The 16,369-nt window shown below is 36.2% G+C and overlaps 1 protein-coding gene across 4 annotated transcripts in view; it reads right to left on the bottom strand.

Moving 5' to 3' along the window:
* Positions 1-16,369, bottom strand: part of DNAI4 (dynein axonemal intermediate chain 4) — a 131,706-nt gene that overhangs the window by 29,481 nt on the left and 85,856 nt on the right. For all 4 annotated transcript variants that reach the window (XM_077120662.1, XM_077120659.1, XM_077120661.1 and 1 more), the window contains one exon: positions 5,336-5,530. In XM_077120662.1, the coding sequence (XP_076976777.1) occupies positions 5,336-5,530 (195 nt within the window). The remainder of the gene's footprint in view (positions 1-5,335; positions 5,531-16,369) is intronic.

Below are 16,369 nucleotides of genomic sequence, written 5' to 3'. Positions count from 1 at the left end.
ATGTTTTGTGGCAAACATGGCCTTAGTTGATGGCAGATGTAATCAGCAATCAACTGTCTAATGATTTAATAAGCCGGTCTTCTGGTTTATCAATCAGCCATGAAATATCCTTGCAGGCCACTGCGTTCCTGAGCAGACAACTCAGCATCCTCACCTGGACAAGTTGACATCAGAACCTAACAATCACAATATCCGGCTGCTTCAGCATCATCCATTGAAAACACCTGTTTTTCCCTATTGACTTACCTTGGCATTTTGGCCAAAAATCGATTGACCACATATGTGCATGTCTATTTCTGAACCGTCTATCCTGTTTCATTCATTTATATGCCTATCTTTAGAATAATATTACACTACCATGATTACTGTAGCTTTATATTAAGTCTTATAATCAGGTAGGATAAGTCCTTCAATTTCATTTATTTCAGAATTAATTTGGCCATTGTAAGTCCTTACTTTGTCATGTAAAATTTAGAGTCAATTTGGTGATTTCATAATCTTCTAAAGAAATTTAAAAGGGATGGAAATGTCTCTTATATTTACTGCCATATTTTCTAATTCTAGCACACTTCATTCCTTTGTGTGGATCCTATTTCTATCTATTATTAATTTCCACCAGTCCAATGAACTTCCTTCTTGTAATTCTGTCCAGAATCTTATAATTCTGATATAATTAATATCAGTTTTTCTTTGCCTGAATATGTTTCTTGACCTGTCCAGCAAATACAGCCATTCAACTAACTGTACCCCACAGCCCTGAGGAAGTGTGGCATCTTTAAGTTTCCTATGCTGCTTTTGTACAGGGTGGGCTGGAACAATGGTCACTCTCAGAGCCGGGCCCCAGTGATCCAAATTTGCAAATCAAAATCCATGATCAGCATTCATCCATGCCCACCCCTGATGTGTGGGTTTGAAACTGCTATGTACCTGAGAAAAGCCATGGTCTTTTAATCCAATCTTGTGGGTAAAGAACTACAGACACTTAGAGTGAAGGCCACTGGAAATATGAACTAAAAGAGCTGTTTGAAACCAGAAGCCAGGAGAGAAGGACAGTGGACGTCACTATGTGCCTTCCATGTGACAGAGAAAACCCGGATGCCATTGGCCTTTCTTTAGAGTCAAGGAATCCTTCTCTAGATGCCTTAATTTGGACATTTTAATGGTCTTAGAACTGCATATTTGTAACTTCACAAATCCTCTTTGCAAAAACCAATTCATTTCTGGTATATTGCATTCCAGCAGCTTCAGCAAGCCAAGACATGTGATTTTGGGGAAGAGGATTTTTATGTCCCTTTTTGTACCCAGAAAGGGTAATAGTCAGGGGCTGGTCAATTCCACACCAAGAGAGCAATTTATTAGTCTTTAATTTATGAGTCTCTTCTTTCTGCTCTTCACTAGATGCTATGCAGTATTTACTGACCTCTGGAGTTTTTAATTAATTATTTCAGATAATTCCTGCCTGTATAATATTTGTTCTGGTGGAAGAACTGAATCCTGGAGCTTCCTGCTCCATCATCTTCCCACAATCCTCCATGGTTCCCAACTTTCTGAGCTTTCGGTGTTTCTTGCCTTCTTCCCCATCACCAGCCTTTGTTAACCACTGTCTTACAGTAAATGAAATCTTGAAATGCTTCTGTGGGATTTCTGTCTTTTCTCCTGTCCTGCCCTAAGTCATCACTGGGATGCTACCTTACACTTTGAAAAACCCATGCTTTGGAAGTAGATGGCAATGGTACTCTTTCTGAACTCTGCTGCATATACTTGATAGCCCATGAAAAAGAATTAATAGGTGGGGATAAACTTAACCTATGACTAGGGCTGCACAAGCTTTTAAGACAGTACTTTTAAAAGTACTAAATGCCTATTTTATATGAGAAGAAAGATTCAAAATCAATGATCTAAACTTATATCTTAGGAATACAGAAAAAGAAGATTAAATTAAGTGCAAAGTATGTAAAAGAAAAAATACAAATAAGAGTGGAAATAATTGAAATTTAAAAAAAAACAGACAAAATAGAGGAAATGAGTAAAGCCAGACAGTGTATTTTTAAAGGATTAATACAATTAATTAAGGTCCCATTAGACTAATAAAAATAAGATAAAACTCAAAAATATCCAATATCAAGAAAGGAATAGGAGTTATCACTATAAGTCTTACAGGATCATGAGAAAATATGATGGCCAAATTTATGCTGATAAATTCAAGAAAAGACAAAATGGACAAACTCACAAATTGCCAAAATTTACAAAGGTAGAAATAGAATATCTGAATACCTATATCTGTTAAAGAAATTAAGTTTGTAATTTTAAAGCATGCTACAAGTATGGCAGAGCACCCGCCAGCTAAGATCCCATGAGAATGACGGAAAACCTCATGACAAAGTTGAAAACAAACTGGCCTTGTAGGATTGCGCCAGCTAGACGCCCTGTTCTTTCCCTCTCACAATGTTTTCTTCCCTTACAAAATGTTCCTCATGGCTGGTTCTTGATAAACAGCTTTGGGTAAAAACACTTTCTGTTCACATCGAAAGTACATGCATATGTACTTCTTTGGTATGTATGACTTCAACCTTGTTTTGAAAACAGTAACTATAGCAAAGGTATATACTCGACTGAGTAGTTCTAATAAATAGGTTTTTGCCTCTCAAAAAGCTTACTTCTCTCTTTTCATGCCGCTCCCCTGAAACTCTCTGTAGGACAAAGTGTTCAGTGGTAACAAGGAAAATTCAAGGCCAGATTGCTTAGAATTTAAATAAGAAACCGTATTGGTTTGTTAATGCTGCCAGAACACAGTGTACCACAAATGGGTTGGTGTTTATAAAGGGAATTTATTAAGTTGCAAGTTTGCAGTTCTAAGGTCATAAAAATGTCCATGGCATCCAGGGAAATATACCTTGACTCAAGAAAGGTTAATGGGTTAATGGGTCCACTTCTGTCAGCTGGTAAGGTGTGTGGCTGGCATTTGCTGGTCCTTTGGCTTCTCATTCCAAACAGCTTCCCTGGGGTGTTTTCTTTCTGTATCTCCAAACATATGGGACTCATGTTGGCTCTGAAGTTTTTTCCAAAATGGTTCCCTCTTAAAGGACTCCAGTAAGCAACCCCACCTTCCATGGTTATAGACACATTTTCATGGAAACCACTTATTCAAAAGACCCCACCTACAACTGGGTGGGTCACATCTCCATGGAAGCAACTTAATCAAAAAGATCCCACCCAACAATATTGAAACAGGATTAAAGAACATGGCTTTTCTGGGGTATATAACGGTTTCGAACTGGCACAGAAAACAACACAAATATTACATAAATTCTTTCAGAAAATAAAGAATGGAGGATTTCCAAAATTCACTCACTGACAAAAAAACTATCAAGGGAAAATATGTCTCAGTTTTAAAACAGAAAAAGAACTTGACCATACTTTACACAAAAGTATATACAAATGACAAAAAAGCATGTAAATAAGTGCTCCACATCATTAATCTTTAGTACAACATTAAAAAGATTGCCAATATAAAGAATATGGAGCAACTGTGACTCATGTACATTGCTGGAGGGGGTGAAAGAATGATACAACCACTTTAGAAAGATATTTTTAGTATTTTTAAAAGTTAAACACACATCTACAAAATGATCCAATAATTCCATTCCTAGGTATTTTCCCAATATAAATGAAACATATGCTCATAATATGACTTATGCAAAACTAATAGCATTTTAATTTATTTACTAATAGTCCAAGGGTGGAAACAGTCCAGGTGTACATCAACAGATGAATGGATAAACAAATCATTATAGCTAGTCATACTATACAAAGGAACACTACTCAAAAAACAAAGAAATACTTATGCACACATCAACCTGGTTGAATCTCAAAAACATTATGTTGAATGAAAGAAGCCAGGCACTAATATGAACCCATTTATATACTATCCTAGTATCCACAAAATTAATCTATGGCAACAGAAATTGGACCAGTGCCTGCCTATAAGGGTTAAGATTTAGCTGAAAAATGGAATAAGGAAACTTTTGGAGCTGATGAATATATTCTCTATCTTGATTAGGATATTGGTTACATGGGTTTATACATTTTCAAAACTTAACAAACTGTACAGTTAAAATATTTGCATTTCATTGTATGTAAACTTAACTTATTAAAAATATCTATAGTATTTCCTTGCCTTCGATGCATTTAAAGGAGTGACATGCCAATAGTATTGTTTTTAAAATGTCAATATTTATACAACTCTGTAAGTGATAATACTACTTAAACTATGGATGAAAACTTTACATGTGATTAAAAATTTAAGATATCAGTATAAGAGAAAAACCATAGTTTTTCAATATTCTTCTAGATACATATAAGCAAAAAGTTTGACAACCAATTGTCAAACATGCTGTTTTGTAATCCACTCTTTTTTATGTAACCATACTGAAGATTATTTTTGGCTTGAAGAATCAAGGAATATTTCATAAAGTTATGAAACTTCATCCATACTCAAAGGATGGGATTGCAATAGGCAAAGATGATCCAGGGACACAGGTCCCTAGATCTAGGGACACAGGTCCCTATCAAGCATATTTCAACTAAAGGCACTAAGGTTCCTAGGAGAGTGTAGATTGCTAGGTTTTTGAGTGGTTAAATGCCATATTCCTCTGTTTAAATACACCAGGGAAGTGGAAGAGCATAGCAGAAAGAGAACTGGGTCTTGGGATCAAAAAGACCTGGTTGACTGTCTTTGCTATTTACTAAATAAGTGCTCCACATCATTAATCTTTAGCACAACATTAAAAAGATTGCCAATATTGAGAATACGGAGCATCTGAGATTCTTATTAGAGAAACAAAGTTTCTTTAACGTTCATTTTCTTCATTCACAAATTGAAAATGTTAAATTAAATAATCTCTATGTCCTTTAAAATATTCTGTGAGCATATGAGATAGGATTAGCAACAATGAGAAGAGGAAGAAAGGTCCTGCAATAAAATTGTAGAAAGGCAATAAAAGCTACAAAAGGGAAAGAGGCAAGGCAACACCAATGGAAAAGGGAGTGAGGGATGGTGTTTGAATATGAAAGACACTGTAAAAATAAGTACTAAAATAGTATGTATTGAAAAGGAAGAAGAAAAAGCTTATGAAGTAGTGAATCTAAGAAACAATCTTATATGCTGGCACCCTAGTCTGGGGCCTACTGCAACTCACATTGGTGCTGAAAGTTATATGAATTTAGCTACTGATGAGTGATAATTCTATTTGGAGCTTAACTTTTAAAATGTAATAATTCCATTTAATTTTTTATATTATTTGGACTTATTTGAATATCATTATTTTTAAAATACCTTTTAAAACAGGAAGCTGACGATATGCTGCAAGTTTTGGCTGAAATACATTTTCCATTAAAACCCGTTCCATAAAGAATAGGTCTTGATGAAACTTGTCAGACCTTAATATTGCATCTGAGTGGTCTTCTTCAGCATCATGGATTTTCGCCATGATTACATTTTCTATATCCATTAGAGAACTAGCTTCGCTATCTGTAAAATAAAAACATAATGCACAGTGATAAAATAATTCAAATAATATTAGATGGTTGATACTTTTTAAAGCTCTAAAAAAATCACATCCCTCCCCCCATTTTCTTCTAGGGTTCAACAAATTCAATAGGCATTTACTGAATATCTTTTATGTACCAAGCATGAGCAAAACAGTTAAACATATATAGTCTCTTGGAAATGTTAAAAATCCGAAAGTGTTTTGTTTCCCATAAGATAAGCAGTGATAAACATATGAGATAATTTGTATCTTTTTATGTTTTTATTTTAATTGAAATAAAATTACTATCAGTCTTCAGGTAAATGTCTGATTTAATGATTCCTTTATAGGAAATTACTGTATTAGTATTCTATTACTACTTTAACAAATTACTACAAATTTAGAGGCTTAAATCAACAAAATTTTATCATTTTAAAGTTCTGTAGTTTAGAAATATTACACGGGTTTTAAGGGCCTAAAATCAAGAAGTTGGTAGGACTGTGTTCTTTCCTGAGGACTTTAGGGCAAAATTCATTTCTTTGTCTTTTCCAGCTTCTAGAGGTCACCGACATGCCTTCCTCCATCTTCAAAGCCAGCAACATCACATCTCTCTGACCTTTCTTCTGCTATTACATCTCTCTCTGATCACAGCTGGGAAAGGTTCTTCACTTTTAAAGACTCTGTGCTTCAAATGGACCCACCCAGATAATCCAGGATAATATTCCTGACTCAAAATTGCTAACATAATCACATTTGCAGAGTCCCTTTGCCATGTAACATATTCACACGTTCCAGGCATTAGGATGTGGACAACTTTGGTGGTGGTGGTAGGGGGGCATTATACTGCCTACCATGATGCTTACTTAAACTCTTATTCTAAAACCTGAAGGAAGGGGACTTATGCTTCCATGAAGATGGAATAGATACACTTTTCCCTATTCTTCCTGTTGACTACAACCAAAACCTCTGGTTATTTCATGTAATTGAAACATAAAGACAACTCCAAAAGAAAGAGAGAAGAAGGCAGTGTAGTAAGGGAGTTCAGGACCAAAGAAGCAATGTGGGGGTGAGATCTTGGATTTTTTTCCATCACATATCCAAGACATGGTGCTGAGGAAACCCCAATGGGGGCAGACAGAAAAAGCTCCAACAAAAGCTTGTTTTCTCTAGCCAAAGAACCAAAAAAGGGGCAGCCTAGCAAGACAAAAATCTTGTGGATGATAACCACTCTACTGCAGCCAAACACCAAACAGAAAACAGTGGCCACACCCATACCTATACCAGTAAAGGCTGAGTTGGGAGCCTACACTTCTACCCTGGCCGGGCTGTAACAAGGCATCCCCAGCCCTCCCTTCCAAGGCTAGGGGTCGGAGAAGGCTGAGTTTCATCCTTACTGGATAATGACATCCTTCTCTGTCTTTGTAGTGCCAGTGAAAATCATTTGGGGAGGTTTGACTCCCACTTCCACCTTACAGTTAGAAGGTGTCCCTCTATATTCTTACTGTCAAGATCATCAGAGTAGGACTAGTGGACATTTGAGTCTTTCATTGTGGCTCAGTGGTAATGAGGCTAATTCCCCTCCATGGTATCAGTGGACACCATGTGCAGATCAGTAATAAAGCACTCCTGTGCCTCCCAACCAGGGAAGTATCAATGGAGGCCTACTGGAGAGCAAGAAGTTGCACTCCTTCCCAGTGGAAATGAGGAGACCTCTCCCTCAGGTGTTAACAGAGGACAAATAGGGAATCCTGGTAGCAATAGGCAGTACCTCTTCCCCTACTGGAGCAGTGTGGAAAAAAAAAAAGCCAATAAACTGGAAAATTTAAATAATATCCAGTCCTTCAAAATGTATCATCCAAAATGTCCAAATTACAACTGAAAATCACTCATACATACCAAGAACCACAAAAATCTCAACTTGAATGTAAAAAAGATAATCAGTAGGCACCAATACTGAGATAACAGAAATGTTAAAATTATCTGACAGAATTTAAAGCAGCCATCGTCAAAATGTTTCAACAAATAATTGCAAATATAATTTGAACCAACTGTAAAAGTAGAAAGTATCATCAACGAAACAGAATTTCCCAGCAAAGAAATTGGGAATTTTTTTCTAAGTGGAAATATAATCAAAATAAAAAAACTCAATGATTGGTCTCAACAACAGAATGAAGGAAACCATGAATTTTAATATAAAACAATAGAAATGACATCATTTGAAAACTGAAAGAAAACGAGCTGGAAAAAAAAAGCCTCAGGGACTGTGGTATGATAACAAAAATATAACATTCCATGTCATACCCCGGAGAGGAGAGAATAAAAATGGTGGGACTGAAAACATACTTAAAGAAATATCTGAAAACTTCTAAAATCTGGCTAAATACATAAACATACAGATGCAAGAAACAGAGTGAAACCCAAAGGGAATAAACCTAAATATATCCATACTAAATGTCATACTCAAACATTTAAAAACTAAAGATGAAGAAAAAATCTAGAAAGCAGAAAGAAAGAAATAAAATCTTATTTACAGGGGCAAATAATTTTAATGGCAGAGGATTTTTTATCAGAAACTACGGAGGACAAAGAAAAGTGCCACAGCATATTGCAAGTGCTCAAAGGAAAGAACTATCAACATGGAATTCTATACCTGGTGAAAATACTTTGTGGAATGAAGGAGACATTAATACACTTTAAGATGAAGTTATACTAAGAAAATTTGTCATCTGAAGACCTACTGTACAAGAACAGCTAAAGAAAGTTCTCTAAACAGAAAGGAAATGATAAAAGAATTTGGGGATATCAGGGAGAAAGAAATAATAATGGAAAGAGTAAAATTACTGACATATATGATAAACTTTCCTTTGGCTCTTGAGCTTTCTAAATTATTGGCATATATAATATACTTTCCTTCTGCTCTTGAGTTTTGTAAATTATGTTTGAAAATTGAAGCAAAAATTGTAACACTAAATATGTTTAGAGGAAATATGTAAGAAAATCATTTTATAAACAGTGGGGGGTAGTAAAGAAATATAAAGTGAGGTAGGATTTCTGTTGGTAAAATGATTTAAATTGGTAAAATGTCAACATCTGAGACCACGATAAATTATGCATATATAATGTCACAGCTAGAGAAACCACTAAAAAACTATACAAAAAGATAATTCAAAAACATTATGGATAAATCAAGATGGAATTTTAAAAAGTGTTCCAGGGACCCAGAAAAAGGCAAGAAAAAGATGAGAGAAAAATACAACAACCCAAGAGAGAACAAATACAAAATTTAAAATATAGAACTAAAATCCTAACATATCAACAAATACATGAAATGGAAATGATTCAAATATATAAATTAAGTCAGAGTGTGGCAGAGATTGGATTAAAAACACGAAACATTTAAAATACTCAAAATAGGTAGCTTGAAAGTAAAAGTAAGGAAAAAGTTATATATGAAAACAATCAAAAGAAAATAAGGAGGGAGGGAGGGAGGGGTAAAAAAACAAAAAACAAAACAAAAAAAGAAAATAAGAGTGACACTAATAGCAGATAAATCAGACTTCAGAGCAAAGAAAATTTCTAGATACAAAGAGCAACATTATGTAATGATAAAAGGATCATTACACCAAGGAGACATAATAATCCTAAATGTTTATGCAGCAAAACAACAGAGCTGCACTGTTTGTAAGCAAAAAGGGAAAGAAATTAAAGCAGAAATAGACAAATACAGAATTATAGTTGAAGACTTTACCATTAATTAAAAAAACTGATCGAATAACTACTAGGAGAAATCAGAAAACATACAGAAGAACTCGACACTATTATCAACCAAAAAAGAACCAATTGACGTTTATCAACTACTCTACCCAATGACAGCAGAATACTCAATCTTTTCAAAAGCCAATGAAACATATAGCATGACAGACCATATAGTGAACAATCAAAAAAAAGTTATTAAATTAAAAAAAAGAGGGAAATCAATGTATTCTCTAACTACAATGAAATCAAACTAGAAATCAATGATGAAAAGATGATAGGAAAATATCCAAATGTTTGGAAACTAACAACATACTTTCCTTTTCTTTTTTTGCATGTGCAGGCAGCAGGAATCGAACCCGGGTCTCTGGCATGGCAGGCAAGAACTCTGCCTGCTGAGTCACCATGGCCCACCCTAACAACACACTTTTATATAATTTACAATTAAAGAGGAAGTCTCAAGGGCAATACTTGGACCTGAATGAAAAATAAAATGAAATATATCAAAATGTGTGGACACAGCTAAAACAGTGCTGAGGGAAATTTATACCACTAAAAAATACCCTAAGAGAGGGTGGGGCAAGATAGCAGCATAGTGAGGTGTGGAATTTAGTTCATCCACCAAAGCAGCTAATAAATAACCAGGAACAGTACAGAACAACTGCTGGGGGAACATCAGTAACTGGACACACAGCGTATACCAGTCTGGACCAGGTGGACAGGCTGAGATGCCACACATGGAACTGTAAGTTCCCAAGCCACAGAGGCTGGGAACACAGCAGGCTGGTTCCCTGAGCTGAAAGGAACTTTGCTAGTAGCAAGGGCTTAGCTCAACCAAGCTCCAATTACAGAACTGATTAACAAATTCAGACTACTAAAAACAGGCCTCAAGCACAGATAAATCTGGACTAAGCACTAAAGGAACTAGGAGGTTTTGTCCTGGTAGAGAGGGGGCAGGACTGACAAAAACAAAACAAAACAAAACAAAAAACAAAACAAAAACCCAGAGGCTTTTTTAGTTAGACAGCACAAAATACTGGAAAAGGGCCAGACCCCAAGAAAGGGGGGCACATAGAGCCTGCAGATACATGGAGTCACATACCAACTCAAGTTCTTGATTGGCAAACCTGAGGAGTAGGAGTTTGGCTCTGAAAAGACTTTTGCGCTTTTTATTTTACTTCTTAAACAGCTCATTAGAGAGAACTGCAAACACTCAGGCTCCAGCACTGCCCCAGGCAAGGGCGAAACTAAAGCATGTTTAAGAGACAAAATAACTAGTCAGGTGAAAAGGGCTAATTCCCCAAAAGGGCATACCTTCCCCAAGAAAAGGGAGGCAGGGTTCAGTTCAAGTGAAATCCCTCCTTTAAGGAATTCAGGCCCTAGAGACTGGAAAACAACCAACCAAAGCCCACCTACTGCCTCACCTCTCTCTCAACCGAGTTCCTGGCATGGAGAGTCTGCTGAAATTAAAGGCACCGCATCACTTTAAGCTGGTGGGAAGCCAAGAATAGACAAGCCCCACATGCTGAGCAGGATAGAAAAAGCAGAGTCTAGAGGCTTCCTGGGAAAATCTGACAACCTGCTGGGACTCACCTTCAGATTACCAAAGGTGATGTTGGCTATGCTCTCCTCCTGAGACCTGGGCCTGTCTGGTCTGGGAAAATGTGACTGGGGTCTATAAATACCTGAGGAGACCCCCCTCAAAAAAAAAAAAGTCCCCATATATAGGTAGGGAAAGAAACAGAAAAACAAGAATTGCAAAATTCTGATCAGTTAAGCAGAACCTATGCTACAGGTCTGGAATAAGTTGAACAGAATATCAAAGAACAGAGAGTGATTAAACCCATCCAGCAAGAAAACCCTAGATAAAAGAGTGAAACAACCTCCAGAATGAACTAATTAAGGAAATCAAATGCCTAGATGCCAGCAAAAAATAATGAGTCATCTAGGAAAATTGAAGGTATGGCCCAGTCAAAGAAACAAACCAACACTTCAAACGAGATATGAGTTGAAACAACTAATTCAGGATGCTCAAACAGGCATGCAAAATCTCATAAAAAGTCAAATCAGTGAGTTGAGGGAGGATATAAAGACACTGGGTAAACATAAAGAAGAACTCAAAAGTTTGAAAAAACAAATTTCAGAACTTATGGGAATAAAAGGCACAATAGAAGAGACAAAAACAACAATGGAAACTTACAACAATAGATTTCAAGAGGCAGAAGAAATAATTAGTGAAGGAGAGGACAGGACATCTGAAATCTGACTTATAAAAGAAAATGTATGGAAAAATATGAGCAGGGTCTAATGGAATTAAATGCCACTATGAAGTGTATGAACATACATGTTGTGGGTGTACCAAAAGGAGAAGGGAAGGGAACAGGAGGAGAAAAACTAATGGAGGAAATAACCACTGAAAATTTCCCATATTTTATGAAAGACATAAAATTACAGATCCAAGAAGTACATACCCTAAACAGAATAGATACAAATAGACATACTCAAATACACATAATAATCCAGATTGTCAAATGGCAAAGACAGAGAGAATTTTGAAAGCAGCAAAAGAAAAGCAATCCATCATATACGAGGTAAGCTTGATAAGACTATGTGTGGATTTCTCAGCAGAAATCATGGAGGTGAGAGGTAGTGAATATGTCTATAATATATTTAAGATTCTGAAAAAGAATTATTTGGAAGGGCAGGGTGCCCCAAATAGCTAAAAATACCTTGAGAAAGAAAAATGAAGTGGGAGGTCTCACACTACCTGACTATAAGGAATTTTATAAAGCTACAGTGGTCAAAACAGTGTCATACTGCCAAAAAGATAAATATACTGACCAATGGAATCAAATTGAGTGTTCAGAAATAGACCTTCTCATCTATGGACAATTGATCTTTGATAAGTCAGTCAAGCCAACCCACCTGGGACAACACAGCCTCTTCAATAAATGGTGTTTGGAGAACTGGATATCCACACACAAAAGAATGAAAAATGATCCATAACTCATACAAACTTAACTTAAATTGGATCAAAGACCTAAACATAAGAGTCAAGACCATAAAACTGTTAGAAGAAAATGTAGGGAAATATCTTCTAAATCTTGTCAAATGGCAAAGACAGAGAGAATTTTGAAAGCAGCAAAAGAAAAGCAATCCATCATATATGAGGTAAGCTTGATAAGACTATGTGTGGATTTCTCAGCAGAAATCATGGAGGTGAGAGGTAGTGAATATGTCTATAATATATTTAAGATTATTAATAATAATAATCTTAATATTAATAGAAGGTGGTTTCTTAGACCTTGCACCCAAAGCACGAGCATTGAAAAAAGAAACAGATAAATAGGATCTCCTCAAAATTAAACACCTTTGTGTATTAAAGAACTTTGTCAGGAAAGTAAAATGGCAGCCTATTCAATGGGAGACAATATTTGGAAACCACATATCAAATAAAGGTTTAGTGTTCAGAATATGTAAAGAGATTCTTCAACTCAACTACAAAGAGACAACGCAATTAAAACATGAGAAAATGACATGAACAGACACTTTTCAGAAGAGGAAATACAAATGGCTAAAAGGTACATGAAAAGATGCTGAACTACTCTGGATATTAAGGAAATGCAAATCAAAACCATAATAAGATATCATCTGGCACCCACTAGAATGGCCATTATGAAAAAACACAAAAAAAAGTTAGAAAACAACAAGTGCTAGAGAGGATGTGGAGAAAGAGGCACACATCCACTGTTGGTGGGAATGTTAAATGGTACAACCACTCTGGAAGGCAGTTTGGTGGTCCCCCAGGAAGCTAAGTATAGAATTGCCATATGATCCAGCAACCCCATTACTAGGTATATATTCAGAGAAACTGAAGGAAAGGACACAGATGTACATTTTCACACTGATGTTTATAGCAGCATTATTTATGATGGTCAAGTGATGGAAACAGCCCAAATGTCCATCAATAGAGGAGTGGCTAAACAAGCTATGGTATGTACATATGATGGAATACTACACAGCTATAAGACAGAATAAAGTCATTCAGCATGTAAGAATGGGGATGAACCTTGAGGACATTATGCTGAGTGAAATTCACCAAAAACAAAAGGATGAATACTTTATGGTCTCACTAATATGAACTAATATTAATGAGTGAACTTTGAGAGATAAAATTAAGAACACAGGTTATCAGGAGATAGAGAGAGGGTAGAGATTGGGTATTTGGTGCTGAAGGAATACAGACTGTGCAGCAGGACTGATTGTAAAAATTCAGAAATGGATAGCACAGTACTTGATAGAGCACAATAATATAAGTACACTGAATGAAGCTGAATGTAAGTATTGTTGAGGGAGAAGGGCTGTGGGCATGTATGAAATCAGAAGGAAAGATAGACGATAAAGACTAAGACAATATAACTTAGGAATGCCTAGAGTGGACAAGAATGGTGATTAAATGTACAAATAAAAAAAAAGTTTTTACATGAGGGAGAACAAATGAATGTCAACATTGCAAAGTGTTGAAAATGGATGGTATACAGGAAAAGGTACAATCAACACCCTACTATAGTAGGGTCTATAGTCAACAGTAACATTGTAATATACTTCCATTGAATATAACAAAGGTATTATGCCCAAACTAAATGTCAACAAGTAGGGGGTATGGGGGAGGTGTATGGATTCTATGTAGAAGAAAAGGAAATGTCTTCATATAGATTATGAAAGTGGTGAAGACATGTCTATTTACTTAGGTTAGAGTGTATGATTTGCAAATAAAATTGGTTAAAAATGATCAGCGAGAAATGCTAGGAAAATGTGGAGAAAGAAATGTTGGTAGAGAAGCTGAGATGTGTAGACCCTGTGGAGAGCAATGTGGTGATTCCACAGGAGACTAGGAATGGGGTTGTCATATGATCTTGCAACCCCATTGCTAAGTATACCTGGAGGAACTGACAGTGGGGACAGGCATGGGCATTTGCACACTGGTGTTTATGGCAGTAGTGTTTGTGATTCCAAATGGATGGAAGTGGCCTAATGGGACAATGGAATGGGAATGGAAGGGGGAACTGTGGTGTTTACATACAACAGACTACTAAGTGGCTGCAAGAAAGAATGAAGTTGTAAGGCATGCAACTAGGTGAATGAACCTTAAGAATAGATGTTGAATGAAATGGCAGAAACAAAAAGACAAATATTACCATACCTCATTCCTATGGACTAACTACAATATACAAACTCCGAGAACCAAGAACTGAAGTCAAGAGCATGGGGCCTGGACTTTACAAAGGTTGGGGATTTTGTAAAGGGTCCTAAATTGTGAGCTCTTACAGCAGTCATATATCTTCAGGAGTTGTAACTGATATTTCTAAATTCTGCAATATTGAGCTATTTGTATATCACCTGGTCATTCTCTGAAACTTCAGGTATTTATGTCACACCTGAGACTCAGTTAGATCACTAAAGCTATGAAAGTCAGCACTACCCCATTCAGCAACTGTTAAAAAAGCTGAAAAAGTAATCAGACTTCATCTACAAATCTGAATGAAGCTGATCTGAATAGGACTAAGGTAAATCAGAATACTGGATGAAAGAGGATATGGCCTATATTCCAAACTTCAACCTCTGTGTGAGACCAAAGGGAGAGATGTTTATTTGGTGCAAAATTTATATTTTGGGTTGCACATTATCTCATTTAACTTGTACAGTCAGTTTACTTAACACCACAATTACATGGAATCTTGAATAGGGCTTGAGATCTTGCTGGTTTGTCCAGGTTAGTGTGATGTCCTGATACATCCCAGAGTAATTTAGGCAGAGAATATCAAAGTATTTGCAAAGTCCCCTTGGGGGGCTGGAAAGAAAGGAGGAAACATTAAACTTCCCCATCTGGTGAATTCCTGATATTCTCACAGGCAGTGGGGACAACAAATTCAATAGGCTGAGCCCTCAGTCTTGGGGCTTGCCCTAAGAAACTTATTCCTGAAAAGAAGCAGCTAAACCTACTGATAATTACGCCTAAGAGTCACCTCCAGAGAGCCTCTTTTGTTGATCAGATGCAGCCTCTCTCTCTGTCTGCCAACTTGACTGATGAACTCACTGCCCTCCCTCAATGTGAGACATGACTCCCAGCGATGTAAATCTACCTGGCAATGTGGGAGCTGACTCCCAGGGATGAGCTGGGACCCAGCATCATTGGAATGAGAAAGCCTTCTTGACCAATAGGGAAGGAGAGAAATGGGACAAAATAAAGGCTCAGTGGCTGAGAGATTTCAAAGAGTCCGGAGATTATTCTGGTGTATTATACAGATACTGCTTTTTTAGTTATGTTGTATCAGAGTGGCTACAAGTACCTGAAACTGTTGAACTATGTTCCAGTAACCTTGATTCTTGAAGAAGATTGTATAATGATATTGCTTTTACAATGTGACTGTGTAATTGTGAAAACCTTATGTCTGATGCTTCTTTCATCCAGGGTATGGACAGATGAGTGAAAAAAACAAAATAAGGATAAAAAAGTAAATAAATAATAGTGGGAGATAAAGGGTAAAAATTGGGTAGATTGAAATACTGTGGGTCAGTGAGAGGGAGGGCTAAGGGGTATGGGATTTATGAGTTTTTTCTTTTTCCTTTTTATTTCTTTTTCTGAAGTGACGCAAATGTTCTAAAAATGATCATGGTGAAGAATATACAACTATGTGATGATATTGTGAGTCACTGATTGTATAATGTGATTGGACTGTATGTGTGTGGTTATTTCTCAATAAAAATTTTTTTTTTAGTGTGTCATTTTAATTTTAATAAAATAGATAATTTCAAATTACACAGAGAACAAATCCATCCACTCACCACTGATAAAATTTTAGAAATATTTTCTATAAAAAGTTTAGTATTTGATTGGAATGAACCCATTTTGATAGTTTCTAAAGGTAGAGTTTTCCCATCCTTATCCCTATTACTGAGAAATTTAAAAAATAAAAGTACAAAAAAATAAGACAAGATTTCCATATACCACGATCCAGAACTAATCAATATCTTGTTATATTTACTTGCAGTCTTTTTTTTAACAGAAATGGTTATTTATATATAAA

This window comes from Tamandua tetradactyla, chromosome 11, assembly GCF_023851605.1.
Source record: "Tamandua tetradactyla isolate mTamTet1 chromosome 11, mTamTet1.pri, whole genome shotgun sequence".
Lineage (NCBI taxonomy): Eukaryota > Metazoa > Chordata > Mammalia > Pilosa > Myrmecophagidae > Tamandua > Tamandua tetradactyla.
The sequence above is the reverse complement of the archived record's forward strand: the minus strand, read 5'-3'. Positions and strand labels throughout refer to the sequence as shown.